This window comes from Schistocerca serialis, chromosome 1, assembly GCF_023864345.2.
Source record: "Schistocerca serialis cubense isolate TAMUIC-IGC-003099 chromosome 1, iqSchSeri2.2, whole genome shotgun sequence".
Lineage (NCBI taxonomy): Eukaryota > Metazoa > Arthropoda > Insecta > Orthoptera > Acrididae > Schistocerca > Schistocerca serialis.
Genome location: NC_064638.1, coordinates 342,482,726 through 342,505,939, shown reverse-complemented (window position 1 = coordinate 342,505,939; position 23,214 = coordinate 342,482,726). Strand labels below are relative to the sequence as shown.

General features: G+C 36.7%; 1 protein-coding gene across 1 annotated transcript in view; it reads left to right on the top strand.

Annotated features, from left to right (window-relative positions):
• The window catches only part of LOC126457386 (esterase FE4-like), a 105,999-nt gene that overhangs the window by 76,920 nt on the left and 5,865 nt on the right, over positions 1–23,214 (top strand). Inside the window, exon 9 of the mRNA XM_050093649.1 lies at positions 18,302–18,431. Coding sequence (XP_049949606.1) covers positions 18,302–18,431 — 130 coding nt within the window. The remainder of the gene's footprint in view (positions 1–18,301; positions 18,432–23,214) is intronic.

The window sequence follows — 23,214 nt, the reverse complement described above, 5'->3', positions numbered from 1 at the left end:
ACGATAAATAGTTTGGACAAGAAGAGAATAGAAGCTTTCGAAATGTGGTGCTACAGAAGAATGCTGAAGATTAGATGGGTAGATCACATAACTAATGAGGAAGCATTGAATAGGATTGGGGAGAAGAGAAGTTTGTGGCACAACTTGACCAGAAGAAGGGATCGGTTGGTAGGACATGTTCTGAGGCATCAAGGGATCACCAATTTAGTATTGGAGGGCAGCGTGGAGGGTAAAAATCGTAGAGGGAGACCAAGAGATGAATACACTAAACAGATTCAGAAGGATGTAGGTTGCAGTAGGTACTGGGAGATGAAAAAGCTTACACAGGATAGAGTAGCATGGAGAGCTGCATCAAACCAGTCTCAGGACTGAAGACCACAACAACAACATGAGTACCAAGTTTATACATTAAAGTAAGAGAGAACAAATAAATCGGTGTATATCCCACTACTCATTTCACACCAGAGCAACAAACTTAACCGTCATGTGTATGTCCTGCACCACAGCTGCTTATTTTCTACTTTCCAACATTTCTCCACATAAATGCATTCATATATATGCAAACATCTAACACTCCCCAAAACAAATTCTTCCCCCATATTTGATAACAAACATAGCATTATATACATCTAAATTTCCCTATGTTTCCACACATACACCAGAAATAAGTCATTTAAATTTTCCACATATACAATAAATCCAAGAAAAATCTTCTAAATCATAGTAAAATTCCTGTAATACTCATTTAAATCAAACTTCTACCCTCAATTCCATTTAAATCAGCTGTGAAAATTACTTTACACAACATGAACACACCATCCAAGAAACAGTTAGCAATAAAAAAAACCAAAATTACTTATAAATATATCAACATCATAAACAAATATCCACTTTACATGCAATCATTTCCTTTTCAGTAGCTTCACTTCAGGAGTATGACATCACAGTTGCATCCAAAACATGAATACAAACACTAGGATGCCAACTGCCTTTCAGCGAATCCTTTGGCAGAACACATATGTGTGGATGAAATTTCAGTCATCACTGTACTAGATAGTATTGTTACTGAATTGAAGGATATCCAGCAATGCTGAAAATGATAAAAACTTTCAGGTTTAAGAAATCAACAAAAGAATTCCAGTTAACAAATGGAATATTGTACAAGAAGAACTATGGTCCAGCATGTCAGAAATGGTTGCTTGTCATCCAGTTCATCTACAGCCAGCTATTCTGAAGCATTCCCATGACACTCCACCATCTTGTCATGTGGGATTGATGATGACTCTAGACAGAATCTGGTGTAAATATCATTGGCCAGGTCTGTGCTGATCCATTAGACTCTGTGTAAACCATTGTAAGAAGTGCCAGTGATGGAAGATCATGATATATTTATGAGGGTAATCCCAAAAGTAAGGTCTCCTATTTTTTAAGTACATAGACCCGTTTATTTCTACAATGGTCTACATCAGTTTACAACTTGAACATTTAGCTATTTTTCAACATAATCATCATTTCTGTCGATGCATTTTTGTAGACACTGTGGCAGTTTTTGTATTCCCATGTCATACCAGCTCATCACAATGCTGTTCAGAAAGTTATGAACTTCTTCTTTCATCTCGTTGTCGGAGGTGAATAGCTTTCTGGCCAAATATTCTTTTCACTTAGGGAACAAGTGACAGTCACTGGGTGGCAAGTCAGGACTATAGGGTGATTGTGTTCCACTGAAACTGTTGCAGGAGAGCAATGGTTTCCCGAGCAATGTGTGGGTGAGCGTTGTCATGGAGAATGTGTATGCCCTTGCTCAACATTCCTCTTCTCTGGTTCTGAATTGCCTGTTTGAGTTTTTTCAGAGTCTCACAGTAACTGTCAGTGTTAATTGTGCTCCCAGCAATTCAGCTCCAATGAAGAGGTGAAAGAAGAGGTTCATAACTTTCTGAACAGCATGGTGGTGAGCTCGTATGACATGGGCATACAAAAACTGCCACAGCTTGTCCAAAAATGCATTGACAGAAATGGTGTTTATGTCGAAAAATAGCTAAATGTTCAAGCTGTAAACTGATGTAAGCCACTGTAGAAATACACAGGTCTATGTAGTTATAAAAAAATAGGAGACCTTACTTTTGGAATTACCCTCATATCTCCATTGCATTTGGTAACAATCCTGCCTGCCGCAGTACCTTTTCACCAAATTGGAATCAACTTCTTGGGTACATTTGTCAATCAATGGATAATAGTCTGCTTTGTCTACATCACTTGCCATGCTGTCACAAAGCTGTGCCAACTGCTGAAGTTCTGTAAATTGCAAGATTCCTTCTAGAAGAGGTCATTTTGAAGCACAGAGCACCATGTCTGTTGATCTATGATTGTGGAAAAGTTTTCCAATCAAAACTGGCAACAGAAGTAATTTCACATTGCAACATCATCAACAGTATAACATCTGCTTAGCACCCACAGATGAGTGATCTCACAGAATGCTTTTATAAGGTCTTGGCAAATATGCTCTTGATGTATGTTGATGTCAAACAGAGAGATTGGGATACTGTACTGCATGTCATGACATTTACATACAACACAGTGCAGCAAGGCACTAGAGGCTTCACAATGTTCTTTCTTTTCCATGGTCATGACGCAGATATGACAATGGATACAATATCCCCATCTCAACCAAATGATACTCAGGATTACTATATGAAACTTCCCACCACCAGAGCCAAAGAAGTAAGGCAGCTGCATTGCATACAGACCCTGCACATCCAGGAGAAAGAACAAGAGTGCTGCAATGCCGAGCTTTGCCTAGATGGATTTTTATGTCTTTGTGGAAATAGGGAGACATAAAAGTTCCCAAAGTGTTGGTTTGTGTCATATCATATCTCTCACTGCTTGTCAGATATAATATTTGAAGCTGAGAGTTGTGAGCCTTCATTGAGAAGACAAAAGTGCAGACACATCATCCATGGTTTCCATATGATGCCCTGCCGCAAACCTGAGGAGCAAATTGATGATGAGAGGTTCAAGGAAACTGAACATCCACTCAACAATCATGAAGCTTTAGTGGGAGGTGGGAGAGGCTATCTTCAACACACATCATAGTGAAGATGTGATGACATCACCAGGAGATGAGGATCTGCCAGTGTTTCCATCCAGGAGCCACTGATAAGGTCTAGATTCAGGGAGCTGTGTATGACTCCAATAAGATTTTGTGAAACAGTGGGGTGCCATTCCTCCAGGAGAGGGATCAGTTCCACAAGCAGTACTGCTTGCAGTGTGGCATAGTAGTTACATGACAGGCTGGCACGCTCCAGGTCATCCGTTCAAACCTGACTCCCAGCAATTATTTGTTATTTAATACTTATTATTTCTGGAAGGTTCTTGAACTATATCATGATTGTAATGTTTATATGCTCCATGTTATTCAATGTTTGTATAAACAACAACATTCTGGAATGTTTGATGTTTGAATGGATAGCAGCACCCTCCATTCATTTCAGTACTGATCTGGCCATATAGTGGTGTTTTTATATTTGGACTAGAGTGTGATGTTAACATGATAATATTTATAATAACAAGGGAAATTAATGAGGGCTGGTATTTATGCTCTTGGTGCTTGAGAAAGATCTCTGCAGGATGACTTAGGGCTGACACCATGGTTAATTCCTAAATAATAATGTTATACATTTTAATTTAGTTCTACTAGTCCTCGTTAAATTTAAACTACAATATGAAATTTTCTTGCTTCTGTGGTAACATACATTTCTAAATTCACAGCTTATACTCATACACAATCACTGAAAATCTTTTAATCCATCATCACATAGCAACTGTTCCACAAATTTTTTTCCAAATTTCTGATGAAACCTACTTTAGGCCCCCTTTTATGTAAATGGCACTACTATCAAACTCATGATTTATCTGGATAAATCTGATCCCTGTTTATGGATACTCTGCAGATCTGAAGTCAGACAAGATTGGTATGAGCTGCATGTGTAATAGCAATACTCTCGATGAGCCTAATCAAGGAGTTGTAAGCTTCTTGATTCTCTTCCCCTGAGCAGCCCTTCAAAAGCCTCATTGCTTCGAGTTGGTCTTTGTTTGTCATGGGGATATTTAAAATGATTTTCCTTAATGAGTACCCTCAACATAAATTTTGCCTTTGATCTTGTAGAGCAGAAGCTAACCAGCTGGCTCTTGTTAAAATTTACAACCCATATTTGACTACCTACTGTTCCAGTTTAGCAAATTCTTTCTGAAGGATTCTATAATCATGTAATAGTCTTACTCTGTGATAATCCTAGGATGAACTGCAAACTATCTTTTACTGGACTTGATACCAGTGCCTAGGTTGTTGATATTCATGTTATAAACAACTTTCGCTTCAGTGCATTTTCTTTTAGCATCCCTGTCAGCATTTCCATTGTTACCATTTGTGGTATTCAATGAGAAGTATTGATGTTTGTGTACTCAGTCTCGCCCATGTTTAATTATTACCATCTGTTCAGGACCCAGAGCAGAAGTTTGTGACAAATATTATGAAACCACTTTGAATTCACATTATCTGTTGTTACATGATGGATCTGGAACTGATGCAATCTGTTTATTGCTATGCAGATATGATAAAAGTCATGAATATGCTGAACTGACTAATTCTACTTTGCATGAGGATATCATGTTCCGCACAATCAGAAACATTGTATAAATATACCCACAATTAATTGTTTCAAATTTGTTAATTCTAGTATATAATCTATCAAAATGAATGTAGTCTGTCCATTTGACTTGTTTGCAATTTGATCCTTTTGTCACTGAAAATGTTTCTTTCAATAAAGAAAATTCTGATGATAACTGCTAATTCTTTACCGTTATTTTATCTCTTGGGCCTGACAAAAGAACTGGCTCAAAAAACAATTAATTACACAAATATATAACAAAACTACCCAGAATAAAATTTAATTGTTACCCATTACTGATTTCTTGGTTATGAATAAAACATTTATTTTTCAAACAGTTTACAGTACTTGAAAATATCTATTTTGATATGTGAGATAAGTAGAAATTTATCACTTGTTCTGGAATATTTTTCTTAGAGAATGAAAAATATCCTCTAAGAAACTTTAGTTATCTGTAACTGATTGGAAAAAGTTATTGGGAGTGTATACAATACAGGGACTGTCTGTGATCAAATAAAACCTTTAAATAAATATTCCCATGATGAAATTTTCACTCTGCAGCAGAGTGTGTGCTGATATGAAACTTCCTGGCAGATTAAAACTTGTGCCAGACCAAGATTCAAACTCAGGTTCTTTGCCTTTCATGGGCAAGTGCTCTATCAACTGAGCTACCCAAGCATGACTCACAATCCATCCTCATGGTTTCAATTCTGCCAGTACCTCGCCTCCTACCTTCCCAACCTCACAGAAGCTCTACTGTGAATCTTGCAGGACTAGCACTCCTGGAAGAAGGGATATTGTGGAGACATGGATTAGCCAGATCCTGGGGTATGTTTTCAGAATGAAATTTTCACTCTGCAGCAGAGTGTGCACTGACTTGAAACTTCCTGTCAGATTAAAAATTGTGCCACACCAAGATTTGAACTTGAGAACTTGCCCGCAAAAGGGAAAGGTCCTCAGTTCGAATCTCAGTCTGGCACACAGGTTTGATCTGTCAGGAAGTTTCATATCAGTGCACACTTCGCTGCAGAGTGAAAATTTCATTCTGGAAACATCCTCCAGGCTGTGGCTACTGCAATATCCTTTCTTCCAGGAGTGCTAGTTCTGCAAGGTTTGCAGGATAGCTTCTGTGAGGTTCGAAAGGTAGGAGATGAATTACTGGTGGAACTGAAGCTGTGAGGATGGGTTGTGGGTTGTGCTGGGGTAGCTCTGTTGGTAGAGCACTTGACTGCGAAAGGCAAATGTCCCAAGTTCAAATCTCAGTGAGGCACACAGTTTTGATCTGCTTACTTTCAGTCTATTGTGCATTATGGTATAGTATGCTGTGGTAAAATTAAATAACACCTAATAGATACCTTCAAATTACAGAAAAGAAATTTGAATTATAACACACAACTTTCCAGGAACCCACTGTAAGCCCCTCTTCAAATAATTACAAATACTCACAGTACTGTCACTGTATATATTTAAAAGCATTCAGTGTACAAGAGCAGTCATGAAGAGTTTACATACCAACAGGGACTGCCACAATTATAATACTAACAACTGTAAAAATTTACATGTAGAAAGAGTAAGGGTAACACAAATTCAAAAACATGTAAGTTATTTTGGAATAAAACTTTGCAATGCTCTGCCAGGGTATATGAAGGAAATAAAAGATGAAGTAAAATTTAAGACTGAGCTTAAAAATTGCCTTTTGAGTGCAGGTTCCTATGACATGAGTACTTTGGATGTGTGTAAAATTATTGTCTTAAAATTTATGTACATGTTCATGAGAAATGTTTTACTCTCAAAAACACATTGAAAATAGCTGTTTAAGTAATATTCTGTTATTATGTTTGTATTAGGTGTACTTTACATGTTAATTATGCTTGTGACAATTCCTGCATCATGTAAATGATTTACACGAAGATAATGAAATGAAATATTCCCTCCTGTAATGCTATCATTTCCTGTCACTAACTTTTAAAGTTTCTGAACTTGATGTGCCATTTATGTTGTCTACTACTTGGACAGCTCGGAGATTCCCATTTATGTGTTACTTCTCCCATATTCTTCTCATTATACATAAATGCTGAAATACGGCAAACTCTTGAAAATAGGTGCATACTATCCCACAAAGCCAAAACATAAAATTCTGGGAACCAATATTAAATGAAGAGTCAATTCAATTCAATTCAATTTATTAGCGTCCTTGTAGTACATCATCGAAATGATATAGGACTTGTCAATAAACATTACAATTTAAAATACATATACATGAAAATTTGTAATTGAATTTACTTGTCACTTAGACATTACAATTTTAATAGAACTTTTAGAACATTAACATAAAAATATACAAGTAGGATAACAACGTACAAAAAAAAAAAAAAAAAAAAAAAAAAGGTTAGTGATTCTCACATCAAAGATTATTTACATTCTTACATTAACAGTTTCACACTTTCATAGAAACAGCAAGTATTTAAATGTTAAATGTGAGCAATTACACATATTTATTATGTCAGGGAAATATTAACTGCGCTTTTATTGTCAATGATTCACAAACTCTTCAATACTGTAAAAACTATTGCTCAATAACATGTTTTTTAATTCTCTTTTAAATATGTACAGTTTTGGTATTATTTTTAGTTCTTTGGGGAGAGCACTGTAGAGGATTTTGGGTTGGTATAGTACACTTTTGTGATACATGCCTGTTTTATGAATTTCTCTGTGGAAATCATTCCTATTCCTTGTTTCGTAGTTGTGAAATTCTCTGTTTAATGTAGAAAATTCCTCGTGTTCTTTTAAGAAACATACGATTTCATATATGTATAAAGATGGTAGTGTCATGATTTTTAATTCTTTGAAAGCTTGCCTACAAGAGTCTCTATATCCTATACCTTTTATTATTCTGACTGCCTTCTTTTGTAGTCTAAATGAGTGTTTTGTTAGACTGATGTTCCCCCAAAACTGTATGCCGTATCTTAATAAACTGTGCATGAATGAGAAATAAACACATAACACTGTTTTAATATCACATGAGCTTCTAAGCATTCTAAGTATATAACATGTTTGACTTAATTTTTTGTTCAATGATATTACATGCTTTTCCATCTTAAGTGTTCATCAAACCATACTCCCAAGAATTTAGTGTATGATGCTTGTTCAATCTTACACTTACCCAGTTCTACTGTAAGGTTAGTTTTTATTTTATTTGTAATATGTCTGAAGTTGATCCACGTTGTTTTTTTGGCATTCACAATGAGTCTGTTTTCATTAAACCATTTGTCTGCTTCGTCTGTTGCTAATGTGGCTTTTTCCTGTAAGTCAGCTTCACTATTTGCTTTAATAAACAAACTTGTATCATCAGCAAACAGTACTGCCTCTGCTTCAGATAGTTGACTTGGTAGGTCATTGATAAATATTAAAAACAGTAATGGCCCTAATACAGATCCCTGGGGTACTCCATACAAAACTCTCTCGAATCTTGATGAATATGTCCTATCTGCCTGGTTTATCTCCACCTTCTGATACCTGTCTGACAGATATGATTCAAACCATTTGTGGGCAACTCGACGTATCCCATAGGCATATAATTTCCTAAGCAGTAATTTATGGTCAATGACATAAAAGGCCTTTGATAAGTCTAAAAACAATCCACAATTTAATTCCTTTCTGTTTATGGAATTTAGAACAAGTTGCAAAAAATTGAAAATAGCTGTTTCAGTTGATTTATTTTTACGGAAACCGTTTTGCGCATTAACCAATATTCTATTCTTAATAAGAAATTTGTATAGTCTCTGATACAGTATCCTTTCTATTATTTTTGAGAAACCTGACAACATTGATAAAGGCCTAAAGTTACTAACATCATATTTATCACCATTCTTGTAAAGTGGCTTTATAGTAGACATTTTAAGTTCTGATGGGAACACCCCTGTCTTAAAAGATTCATTTATAATTTCAGTGAGATGCGAGGCCATGTTTCTTGCACTTTGCTTAATGACTTTGTCAGGAATCCCATCACACCCACATGACATTTTATTTTTTAACTTATTTATAGCATTTAGTACCTCTGAATCAGTTACTGGATAAAGGAACATTGTCATGTCATTCATGGGGATTTTTACCTTGCTATTGGAATTGCATTTAGTTTTAATTAAATTTATGGCTATATTTGTGAAATGTTCATTAAATATGTTGGCAATCTGAAGTGGGTCCTTAACAGTTTTACCCCCACTTTTAATGACAAAGCTGTTATCTTTTCTTTTGTGTCTACCTATATTTTTATTTATTACCTCCCAAGTTGACTTCATTTTGTTGTTACCTTTCTCAATATAGGTATCATTATCAAGCTTCTTAGCTGCAATTATTACTTTCTTGTACAGGCTTCTATAACATTTCACATGTGCTTTCAGTACTACATTCTTCCTGGCTGATTTATTTAACTTTCTGAGAGTGTCTGATGACTTTCTAATCCCCTGTGTAACCCATGTTTTAGTTTTATGTTTAGTTTTGACTCTTTTTATAGGAAAGGCAACATTGAAGCAGTGTTTGTAGCTTTCAAGGAATGAGTCAAAATTTCTGTTGACATCACCACTTGATTCACTACCCCAGTTGTTATTTTCCAGAATGTAATTAAAAATTCTTATTCTGTCATCATTTATAAATCTCCTTTCTCTGTAATTGTTATTGATAACAGGGTCCTTGTAAGACGTGACATTTAAACTCAATTTGATACCCTTGTGATCCAAGAACCCAGTGTCAATTACTTCAGTGTTATATTCACACTTGTCCTTGTTTATAAATACTTGATCTATTATAGTTTCAGACATATTTCCGCATCTGGTAACTTCATTTACAGTTGCCATCATATTATGACACAAAAACAGATTGCACAGTTGCTGTTGTTTACTACAATCATTCTTAAAGTTAACATTAAAATCACCAAGAACAATTACATTATGTTTAAGTTCATTCAGCAGTCCCTCAAGGTTTTCCATAAAAATGGCAAAATTGCCCAGTGGTGATCGGTACAAACACACAATAGTAATTTTTAATTTGGTTAGCTCACATATACTGTATTCAAAATCTTTTTCTATGCATTTTAGTTTACATTTAATTTCTTTTGATTCTACCCCTGTCCTAACATAAATACATGTCCCACCCCCTTTATGGTTGATTCTACAAATATATACTTCAACATCTCCTTAATGTTACTCTTGTAGAGAGTGTGAAAACAAAATTAGACTAATTACAGCACACACAGAAGAATTAAAGAAGTAAATCTCCTGTACTTCATTTGTGAATGGAAAGGAAGAAACTCTGACATGTGGTACCATGCTAAATATATTTTGCCACATGCTTCAGAATGGTTTGCAGTGTATGCATTTAGATGTAAATTTACGTGGTGTGTTGTATCCACTAGGTACATTCAAACCAAGCTCATCTTTGACCAAATGCATATATTCATTAGTTGATGGAGATGGTTAAAATACTGGTGTATTCCATATTTACATAGTAAACAACCAGTTTTACATCAGGTAGGTCCAGAAAATCAGAGGATTCTATTTTTTATGTTGACTGAATGAGTTTCTTTCTTCTCTGTAGTCAGGGATGCAGGTTTAAGTTGGTGCTACTTATATCCGTTCTTTTTGAACCCAGTCTTTAAATGTTTTTATTAATACTAAATTGTCAAGATCTGAAGTTATCTGAACTCTGTGCAGTAAAAATTTCCTTCCATGCTTCCATTGTAATTCTCTTGTGTATGCATGGTATTCAAGTGATCCAAAAACCCTAGTGCAGCATGTCGCTTCTGTGGAGTCAGAAAAAACTGAAGCATGGGTTGGTATTGAATAAGACTGGCATTACTATCCCTATTTCCATACACTACCCCTTCTCCCTTTTTGATAATCTCTTTTGTATCATTCCTTCATCAGTTTCACTGAGTGCATAAAGTATAAGATAAGTGACCATGGGTGGGACTATCCATGATGGAGCAGTTCTCTTCATTAGTTTTCTTCATCTTCATCCCAGAATAGAGAAAAACGCCAATAAATCTGAAAAATAATTATGTAAACTGTATTATACTATCCTTGTACAGTAAGATATTAGTTGTGATGTTTGGTTTGTGGGGCACTCAACTGCACAGTCATGAGTGCCCAGATATTAGTTGTGTCTATGTTGCCTAAATACATTATATAAAAATTAGAACCATAGCTGTTACTTCAGTACTTATATTTAATATTAATATTTAACAATGAATAGCAGATCCTTACATCTGTAATGGTAGATGCATGTTTACAATGACCACAGCTATTTCCAACAAGTAACATGTATCTTCTATTCTTGAATGTGGATAATCATACAAATCCTAGAAGTAACTGGTAATAAAAATTCTACTGCAGTTTTCTTTTGAATTTCTGTGAATAGTAAATGACTACCTTACCAAATCTCATTGAAAGATCTCTCTAAAAATTAAAAGACATTCTAATCACTTGTTTTAGCACTCACTGGCACCAAAGTTAGTGTCTAGACAGTCATGAATGGCACAGGAACATAAACAGAGGATAACAAATAAAAATCATAAATGGTAACTTATTTTCAGATACCCCTTAACAAAGGAAAATAGTTCTGGCACCACTATGAATATGTAGTGGCACTGAAATACAACTGAAATCACTAAAATTGAGCAAGGCCCAAGGGAATGATGGAAACTCTGTCATATCCTACATAGAATATAGAGAGCACTTGAACAAAACTCTGTGCCCAGTAGTTGAAAGAAATTATGGGGCATACCCATTTAAATGCAGTGTGGTATAAGTGTTTCACAGAACTATCATTGACAGGATTTCAGAGTGATGCAAAAATTGGCAGCTTGCTGTAAATACAAGTAATATGTGTTATAAACCATCTTTTTTAATTGTAATAAAAGTCTTATTTAGACCGTGTGTGTTTTTCTTTATTTCAAAGCATCTTTGGTAGCCACTGTAACATTGTGTTTTTCCTTAAAAATCTGTTTCCCAATGCTGTAAACAGTTCTCATGTTATAAATAAATAACTGAAATTTTGTACTGTTTAATAGTAGTAAATTTAAACATGAGAACTGTTTATGATCTTGGAAAAATGATTTATACAGAAAACCACATTGTTACAGTGACCATTGAAGATGCTTTGAAATGATATGAAACATGTATGGTATAAACAACACTTTTATACATTCACAAAAGATGGTCAACTGAATACATTACTTGTGTAACTGTGATTACTGAAAAGAGGCTTTAGAAAAGACAAAATTGCTTTACAACACACACCATTCATTCACACAAGCAAACACACCTCACATGCATGTGACCACCAACTCCAGCAGCTTGAGCCACCATTCTGGGCTGAGCTGCAAGAATTAGCAGTCTTGTGTGCATGAGGTGTGTTTGCTTGTGTGATTGAATGGCGTGTGTTTATCTTTTGCTGACAAAGGCTATGGCCACTCACCCATTTGGTTCAGCTGGTCCTACTCAACCCAACAAGCTACCTTCCTCACTGTTGACCTGCACCTCAAAGATGGCTGCATCAGTACCACTGTCCATATCAAACCTACAAACCACTAGCAATAGCACCACTTTGACAGCTGCCACCCATTCCATACCAATAAGTGCCTTCCATACCGCCTAGTCTCCTGTAGCCATCACATCTGCAGTGGGGAGTGGTCCCTCTCAAAATACACCAACACCTTTACAGAGCGTAATAACCTCCCCCCCCCCCCCCCCCCCCCAAATCTTGTACAAAAACAGATCTCCCTTCCCTTGATCTTCTCAGTCACCCACCATCTCCCAAAATTCCACTGTCTGGCCACTGACCAACATTCCCCTCATGACTTAGTACCACCCAGGACTGGAGCAACTGAAACACATTCTCTGCCAGGGTTTTGACTATCTCTCTCATCATGCCCTGGAATGACAAATGTCCTACCCACTATCTCCTCCCCCCCCCCTCCCCCACTCCCCAGTGGTAGTCTGCTGCCCACTGAACCTACACAATATCCTCATTCATCTCTACACAACCCCCAACCAGTGTTGTTTCCAAACCCTTGCCTCATGGCTCATATCCCTGTAACAGATCCAGATGCAGGGGCTGTCCCACTCATCCCTCATCCTCCCACTACCACCTACTCCAGTCCAGTCACAAACATCACATATCCCAGTGAAGGTCATGTGATCGACAAGCCAAGATCTGCATTATATGTGGGCGTGACAACCAACATGCTGTCTGTCCCCATGAATGGCCACCGATCAACTCTGACCAAAAACAACTACACCACCCTGTTGCTGAGCATGCCGTCCTACACTACATTCTTCATTTCAGTGATTGCTTCACAGACTGTGTCATGTGGGTCCTTCCCACCAACACCAGCTTTTCTGAACTGTGCAGGTGGGAACTCTCCCTGCAACATATCCTACGTTCCCATAACTCTCCTGGATCTCAACCTTTGTTAGTCATTGTCCTTATCATCTAGCTCCTTCCACGTTCACATTCCAGCACTAAACAGCTCTCTACTCTACCAACACACCCAGTCTTTTTACTTCGCTCCTTTTTTTCTGCCCCTGCTCCCACCCTCCATCTAACCTCCAAAATGCACCTAGCTGCCCTGCCCTCTCTCCACCTCGTAACTGCATGCTCCCACAGTGTACTTTACTGTTTGCCACCATTACCCTGCTGTCCCTCCCCCGCCCCACCCCAGCCTCTTCCTTAATTGCACTCAGTTCCCTCTCCCACCATGCAATGCTGTTCATAGTCTGGCTTCAGCTGCCAGAGACTATGGTCATGTGTGTGTGTGTGTGTGTGTGTGTGTGTGTATCTATTGTCTTTTTTTGAGAAAGGTCTTGTTGGCCGAAAGCTTATTTTGTGAAAGTGTTTTTGTTGTGCCTGTCTGCGACTCAGCAACTCTGCTATATCATGAGTAGCAACTATCCTTTTCATAATACTGTTATTTGAAATGTCTCTTAATTGTGTCTGTCTGCAACTTAATGTGTCATCTTTATAGCAAGTAGCAATCTGTCTTTCCCTACATTGCTTCTGTAAGGTTATGCAGACTTAACTGGAAAAACATTCTTTGCTGAGACTTAACATCAATTTTTTATCAAATGGCTGAGGGTACCTAGATTTGTTGATGTCCAGCTTTGAATTATATTTTCCACAATAAAATTTTCCATGAGTATTAAAGGACTTAGAGCAATGGCTATGCATACTTTGTTTTAGATCTAGCAATATGCAGTGATTTAGCTGTAAAACCAGTAGGCAATGGTATATCAACGAATGATGCATAAATGTTAGTAATAAAATCTACTGGCAACATATGTGCAAATCATAGAAGAAAACTACTACATTGCAGAATCATGAACAAGGACTCAGTCACTGTGTTTAGAGACAAATTGTGGGAAGAAAACTGCAAAGAATTTCATGAAGCAGACAGAGTTAATGGATAATTTTACTCTTTCTTAAGCATATTCCTACAACACTGAGACTTGTTTTCCCCTATAACAAATAAATATAACACTGAACAGAAGCATAGATAAGAGTGGATAAATGGGATTAACACATTTTGTGGTAGGAAGAGAGATTTTTACATAATTCAGAGAACAAGCAGTAATCAGGGTTTGTAACTCCATGAACATCAGTATTGTTGAAGCTTCCACTTCTCCAATAAAAAAAGCAAAACTCATGTACTATGCAAAAAAATAAATAAATAAAACACTTCAAACTAATAATTCAAATGGAACTGAACCCTCAGAAAATAGTTCTGTCAGAAAAGGTGGTATTTTCAAATCAGTGACCACCAAATGCTACGATTACTTCTTCACAGTGGCTGCAAACACAGCACACAGTAACAAACAATGCAATACAGATGTGTTGGATTTCCTTAGGCATGCATCACCAAAAGACATACATTTCAAAAATGCAATCCATATGGAGGTTACAAAGTAGCATTTCTGCTGGCTGTTATGCTCTCTCTAAAGGAATATTAAAATCTTGTGATAACTTGACAGTATTTTTTAAAGATATTTTGCAATCAGTCAATGACTCAGGACATGTTTCGTGATGGACTTAAAAATGCTGTAGTAATACTCTTCCAGAAAACTGGAGATGGACAAACCAACTATATTTACAGACCTGTATAGCTCCTTCCAGTCTTTTCAAAAATATTTGAGAATGTGGCCGATGACAGAATACTAACGCATTTAACTGATCATAACTTATAACTTGTTAACCACCTCTCTGTTTAGGTTTTGCAAAGGATTCTCCACATAGACCTCACTAAAGAAGTGTCATCCTTCTTGCACAGATGGAATCTTACCTCAATAACAGAAAGCAGAGGGTTTCATTAACAATTCTATCTTGGGTATGAAAATAATTGCAGAAGGGGTGACTGTAACATGTGAAGTACCACAAGGTTTGGCACTGAACCCACTCTTGTTTCTACTCTACATAAATGATTTTCCAATGGCTTTAAAGGGCTGGTCCAATATATTGTACTATTGGCTAATGGAGGATCCAAACTCAACTTTTGCATGCATAGCTCAGATGATAGCTGAATAAGACTACAAGGGGCTTGCTGCTAACAATTTAAGTCTTATCCATAAATAGACTCATATTATGCAGTTTCACAGAAACAATAATTATGTTTTAACACCAGAAGTAGACATTAATGATCATACACTGAATGAAGCACAGGGTATAAAAGTCCTCGGGGTCCAACTGGATAACAAGTTAAAATCGTTAAAATTCAGTCAACACATGGATAAATCAATCAAGCAGCTCAGAGAATGCTATGCCCTTAGACACATCTCCCTTTAAGTTCACCTAATGACAAGTGTGTTGGCTTATTTTGCTTTTGTTCACTCTGTGTTGTGTTACAAATATAATTTCTGTGGTAGTGTACCAAAAATATATAAAGTATTTAAGAAGAAGAGGCAAACAGTAAGACTATTATACAAAACAGAATATTGTACTTGTTGCAGAAGTCTTTTTAAGGACCTTAATTGATTTTGTTACTGATAATAAAAATCAGTTTCAACAGAATTATGGTATACACTGTCACAATATAAGACACAAAAATAGTTTTCATTTAGGCTGTGTTTTCTTGTATAGGGTCCAGAATAGCACTGTGTACCCTGCTGGTAAGATACTCAGCAAGCTTCCATCTAACATAAAGCAAGAAATTGGGAATCCTAACCAGTTAAAAATAAAATTGAAAATATATCTCATTAGCCACTCTTGTATGAGTTATCTGAATATCTAGGTAGAGGAATTTAAAATTGCCGTTAGCTACATGACAAGTACCAGTATTTATTATAAAGTTGCGTAACAAGTTACAATGTACTGTAAACAGGACCCAGTATTTATAAGTGTAAAAATATTTTCTTTGAGAAATACCACTGTAATTAAGTAAACATTAAGCAACAAATAGCTACAGTAGGTACATAATAAAACTAAGGAGGATGCAGATTTTTTACAAAGTTGCAGTTTCTCCTTATTTTTTTGATTAAATTTTTGTGGCATAAGGGCAAAGAGTACTAAGCAGTGTAGTGACTAGAATGAGATTTTCACTCTGCAGCGGAGTGTGCGCTGATATGAAACTTCCTGGCAGATTAAAACTGGCAGGAGTAAAGCTGTGAGTACCGGGTGTGAGTCATGCTTTGGTAGCTCAGATGGTAGAGCACTTGCCCGCGAAAGGCAAAGGTCCCGAGTTTGAGTCTCGGTCGGGCACACAGTTTTAATCTGCCAGTAAGTTTCAGTGTAGTGACTGTTTATTGTTAATATACTACACAGATTAAATTTCTACAATGTCTTTGTCTCATGTTTATTTACTTATTTATTGGTCCAGTAAATCTATGACTGTACAGTACACGAAAGATATTGGACCCTTACTTAATCACTATTCGAACAATGGAAAATCCAGGATGGAATGTAACAATATTGTGAAAAGGAATGTCGCTACTCACCATATAGCAGAGATGATGAGTTGCAGATAGGCACAACAACAAGACTGTCACAAATATAGCTTTCACCCAGTAAGGCATTTGTCAAAATCAGACAACAAACACACACATACACACTCATGCAAATGCAACTCACATACACACGACTGCAATTTTGGGCAACTGAGGCCACACTGTGAGCAGCAGCACCAGTGTATGATGGGAGTGGTGACTGGATGGTGTTGAGGAGGAGACTGGGGTGTCGAGGGATAGTAGGGTAGGGGTGGTGGACAGTGACATGCTGTTGGGGAGCACACAGGAACGAGGTGGAAAGCATCTCTGCTATATGGTGAGTAGTAACTTCCCTTTCCACAATTTAATTACTATACATGTTTATTGAAATGTTTTACAAACATCATTTTAACAAAAAATAATATTACCTTAAGTCATATTAGTCTATGCAGTTTTCAAGTTTCATATCAGCACATTCCGCTGCAGAGTGAAAATCTCATTCTGGATTTTAAATTTATTTACGTACTTTATGAGATAGAGGAAAAATGTTCCGTACACAATTAAATATATAATAAAGAAGAAAATAAGACTTCCTGAACTGATGTTTAATGTTATTATTGGTATACAATATATTACTGTAGTCTAAAAGTGTTTTTAAGTGTTGGAAGTTTTTGTGATAATTCATGTTATTGAATTAGGAATGTGCTGTTACTGACTGATAAAGGTGCAAGTAAATTATTGACTGAAAGACACAAATGTTGACTACTTAACAGTTTCTAAATATGGAGAAAATTTATTATAAAAATACTGCTTGAATAAGAAAGCACCCAACACCCTTTAAAATTTCATATCTAAAAAAAAAAAATAACATTTCAAACATAAATATATTTGTAATAAAGTCATGTTGGCCCTGATAAACAAAGTATTATGCATTCTGATGCATTCCAAAGTTTCATATGTTGTCCACATTATATATTAACAGAATCACCAGGGGGATGGAGCTAGTAGTGGTAAAGGATAGATTCCAGTTATTTTTCTGTGGCACGCATCATTAAATCATAATTGTTTGAGTGATGTGTAAGTAGTATACATTACACATGTTGTGATGTCTTGAGTGAGAGTTTGGAGAGTTTGACTTTATCATGTACACTGAAGAAATTAACTGATAAAATAATACCTATTTATAATAATGTTCTGACACATCTATATGTAGGAGCTATTGATAATGTGCTGGTATGTAATGAAATGTTGCAGTTTGAATGTTTACAGAAGAACAATAATTCACAGCACTTTTGTTAAAAATTAGTTGCTATTTATAACATGGACCAACAGATGTACATAACTCAAACTGAGTTTCATTGTAACTTATGGAAACTTGAAATTTTCTGTGTTTTGAATAGTTTATTTTGGAATAATAATTAAACTGTGTAATTATATGTTGTATCTTTCATTCAAGAAACATTTGAGCAAAGATAATTTTATATTTCTTATAAATATTATTATTTTTGAATTATTTGTATCTCTCACATTCTAACACTGTTGAAGCATAAACTACAAATACATCCACTATTAAATTACAGTATCTTAAATTACTTTCTGAACAAAATATGTTTAAGAAGCAGAACTGCATACTATTTAATACTATTTGTTTTCCTGTACAATTTATAGGTGCTGGCCATGGTAATGAAGTCAACTACATGTTCCATTGGGGAGGAGGTGAGAATCTGCAACCAGGGTCTGAAGGAGCTGTTACGAGGAGCAGGTTGATACAGATGTGGACAAATTTTGCAAGATACGGGTAAGTTAATACATAGATGATACAGCTTCTTATTCCCAAATCCTTATCATCAGTTGTGAGCTAATATCAGCTCTGTGTTGAAAACACAATTCCATGTGGTAAAAGTATTTGTTAACAGCTTGTGTTCACATGCACCTGTTCCAGAAGTGACTTATACTCTCTCTCTTTGGTATTCAATCCTGAGGCTGATTTGCGGCAATATGTCAATTGCCTCATATGTCTACCTTCCTCTTCGTATCTGTGTATGTACTGCATTTCACATCATTCATAATCCACAGCATACATGGCATCCTTGGTCATCCCCAGTGATTCCTTTCCTTAATGGTTCCTCCAATTATTGTTCCAAAAATGCTATTGTGTCGTAAAACATGTCCAGTGAGTTTGTCTCTTTTTTGGATGTGTCTCCACAGAGATCTGGTTTTCTGTACTCTTCTCGGAACCTCTTCATTTGTAACTCTGTCTCTCCACCTGATCATCATCATTCTTCTGTACCACCAAATCTCCAGGGATACTAGCCATCTTCTCTCTTGTTTTCCTACTGTCCAAGTTTCTGACTCATACAGGGCCACATTCCAAAAAAATGCTTTCATAATCCATTAGTTATTTTCAGAATGATGTTCATTATGGTGAATAAGTTCTTTTTTAAATTATATGCAATTTTGTCCTTTCATGCTCTGCTCACACTTCCTTTCTGGCTTGTACATCCCTTATAATCCTGCTTTCCAAATAGGTAAATTCTTCTATCATTTTTAGCTCCTCTCTTCCAGTTTGTATTCTTCAAGGTTCATATTCTTCTTCAGCAGTGCATACCATTACTTTAGTTTTTCACTAGTGACCTATATAGTGTTAACAGGTGGTGCCACATATTTTGCATGGCTGCTGACTCCTTTTTTACCTGGGAGTTATTTTTTGCCCTCTCTAACTTCAAATCTGTGGCCAAAAGCTTTATGTAAGTGTGTGTAAGTGTCTTTTAATTGTGCCTGTCTGCAACTTAATGTATCTTCTTTATGGTAAGAAGCATTCTATCATTTTTAATATTATCTTTTTCTTTGTTCTCATCATATAATGTTTTTTATAGTTCTGTAAAGTAGCTTCTGATGTCACTCACTGCATTCTGCATGTCTTCTTTCTTTTCTTTTTTCATGTAAGTACTTGTATCCACACTGGCTTCTTTAATTTTTGTATGATACTGGTTACAGAAAATCCTTTCCATTGTGCTGAAGGCTTTCCCTAGAGCTTCTTTCATATTCATGACCACAGAAATACCATCTGCATAATGTGGCATGTCTATTTTCTGCCCATTAATTTTGATCATAACCTCAACAGTTTCACAAATTGATTTCTAACTTCTGCATGTAAGTACTAAATATAAGATCAAAAAAAGCACATCTCATGTCTCATACCTTTTCGAATTTTTACTTCGTGTTCTTGACGAAAATTTCTAATCACAGCCACTTCACTTCTACAGAAGCTCTGTATCACCAGCAGACCTTTGTAGTTTAGACCTGCTTTCTTCAGCACTCTGAGAATCTCTAGCCAGCAAACCTCAACAGTCGGCATCTGAAATATAAGATGCATGACATGAAAGTGATTTCAGCAACAATCGCATTACTATTTTATTAATGTGTCACATTTGACCAGAAGCACCTCATAATGTTTACTATAAATCACAAAATTGTAAGAAGGAAAATCACTACACACCATACAGCCGAGATGCTAAGCACAGATAGGCACAACAAAAAGATGCTCACAATTACAGCTTTTGGCCATTAAGGCCTTCATCAACAGTAGACACACACACACACACACACACACACACACACACACACACACACACACACACGCTCATGCAATGCAACACACACACGTGACTGCAGTCTCAGACAACTAAAACCACCAGTTGACACATAGTCCATGCTGAGGTCGACACTCCTATGATCGTGTTTCGTTCCTCAGTTCCGCCACACTGAATGAAAGACATCTTGCTGATAGTAGATAATGCCTGTGTCCTGATCCTTCTGATGGATGGAAACCTTCCATTATCAGATGAGCATCTACAAGTCGAGGTACTACAGTGTTAACACTGTGACCCCGCCATCCTACATGCCTTCATCTCTGCACTCGGTGAAAGTTAAATCATCTCTCCATACTTCAGCTCTTCTCCACACTTTCGCCCATCGGCTTTTTCTTGAGCTGGTCATCACCTCACCTGACAATTCTTTCTGCAGAACTTTGTGATGGACCAACCACTTCATGTTCCACCATCAACTTCATCTTTGGACAACATGAAGGTACCAATCTTCCAGTTCCTGGACCCCAGAATATCCTTGAATATGACGCAACCACTACATCCCCCCCTCCCCCCAGGACTAATCACAAGTACTCTATACTGTGAGGGGGGGAGGGGGGGCTGTGTGGTGTTGATGTAAAACACCAATCCTCAAATGAGGACTCTCTCTCTGCTTACAAGTTCTTTTGGTTAAAAGTTCGAGATGATTCAGTCTGTTTATATGACTTTTTGTATATACATGTGTAGATGCTTGTACTTAAATATACATCTGTATCGAAATATATAGTGGAAATGTTTGATTCTGGGATAGTATCCCATCACATTTCCACTGTGGTAAACATTACAAGGTTTGTTTCCTTGGTGCTTCTGGCCAGATGTGACATTTTAATAACATAATAATGTTATTGTTGTCAGAAGCACTGTCATGTCTTGCAATTTATACTTTAGATTATGACCATATGCATGGCATACAATTTTTTCAAAGTATCTTAGAAGAAAGATTATGGAAAGGCAAACCTATGTTTCTAGCATTTGTAGACTTAGAGAAAGCTTTTGACAATGTTGATTGGAATACTCCCTTTAAAATGCTGAAGGTGGCAGGTGTAAAATACAGGGAGCGAAAGGCTATTTACAATTTGTACAGAAACCAGATGGTAGTCATACCAGTCGAGAGGTATGAAAGGGAAGCAAGATCTGAAAAGACTCAAAAGCTACAAATACCTATGAATTACACTGCAACTGATAGACAATACATTTCCCAAGTTCACTGAATACAGAGTAGCAAGAGTGAGGAAGACAGCCTCTGAGATAAAGAAACTGAGTCTACCATCCATAAAAACTGTCCTGAGACTATTCAATGTAGAGGCTGGGCCCTTTGCATCAGATGATGTAGAAGTTATATGGAGACACCTAACATACTCAGATATCATACAATTAGAGGAAACCAAGCCAGCCTATGTGACTGGTTTGAAGCAGCCCACCATGAATTGCTCTCCTGTGCCAACCTCTTCATCTCAGGGTAGCACTTGCAACTTAGGTCCCCAATTAATTGTTGGGTGTATTCTAGTCTTTGCCTTCCTCCACAGTTTTTACTCTCTGCAGCTCCCTCTATTACCACAGTTGTTATTCCCTGATGTCTTAACAGATGTCCTGTCATCCTGTTCCTTCTTCTTGTCAGTGTTTTCCACATATTCCTTTTCCTCTCCAATTACATGTAGAACCTTCTCATTCCTTACTTTATCATGCCACCTAATTTTCAGTATCTGTCTGTAGCACCCATCTGATATGCTTTGATTCTCTTCTGTTCTGCTTTTCCCATGGTCAGTGTTTCACTAACATACAATTCTGTGCTCCAAACATACATTCTCAGAAATTTCTTTCTCAAATAAGGCATATGTTGGACACTAGTAGGTTTCTCTTGGTCAGAAATGCCCTATTTGCCAGTACTAGTCTATTTTTATGTCCTCCTTACTGCATTCATTGTATGTTATTTTCCTGCCTAGGTAGGAGAAATCTTCTACTCCTGGTCCACATTTCTGGTATTAAATTTCTCATTGATCTCATTTCTGCTACTTTTCATTACTTTTGTATTTATTCGATTTGCTCTCAACTAATATTCTGGACTCATTAGAGTGTTCATCCCATTCAAGAGGTACTGCAGTTCTTCACTTCCACCAAGGATAGAATTGTCATCAGCAAGTCTTGTCACTGTTATCCTTTACACTTCAATTACAATTCTATTCTTCAATCTTTCTTTCTATTTCCATCATTGCTTTTTCAGAGACAGCAAAGGACTTGGAAGAGCAGTTGAATGGAATGGACAGTGTCTTGAGAGGAGTATATAAGATGAACATCAACAAAAGCAAAACAAGGATAATGGAATGTGGTAGAATTAAGTCGGGTGATGGTGAAGGAATTAGATTAGGAAATGAGACACTTAAAGTAGTAAAGGAATTTTGCTATTTGGGGAGCAAAATAACTGATGTTGGTCAAAGTAGAGAGGATATAAAATGTAGACTGGCAATGGCAAGGAAATCATTTCTGAAGAAGAGAAATTTGTTAACATCGAGTATAGATTTAAGTGTCAGGAAGTCTTTTCTGAAAGTATTTGTATGGAGTGTAGCCATCTACGGAAGTGAAACATGGACGATAAATAGTTTGGACAAGAAGAGAATAGAAGCTTTCGAAATGTGGTGCTACAGAAGAGTGCTGAGTTGCAGTAGGTACTGGGAGATGAAGAACCTTGCGCAGGATAGAGTAGCATGGAGAGCTGCATCAAACCAGTCTCAGGACTGAAGACCACCACAACAACAACAACAGATTGAACAGTAGGCACGCTTTTTAATCGGGGAGCCTCATTTTTGGTCTTCTACTCTTATTATTCACTCTTAGCTCTTGTACATGTTGTACATTACCCCTCTCTCCCTATGGCTTACTCTTATTTTCCTCAGACTTTTGAACATCTTGCATCATTTGACATTGTAAGATGCTTTT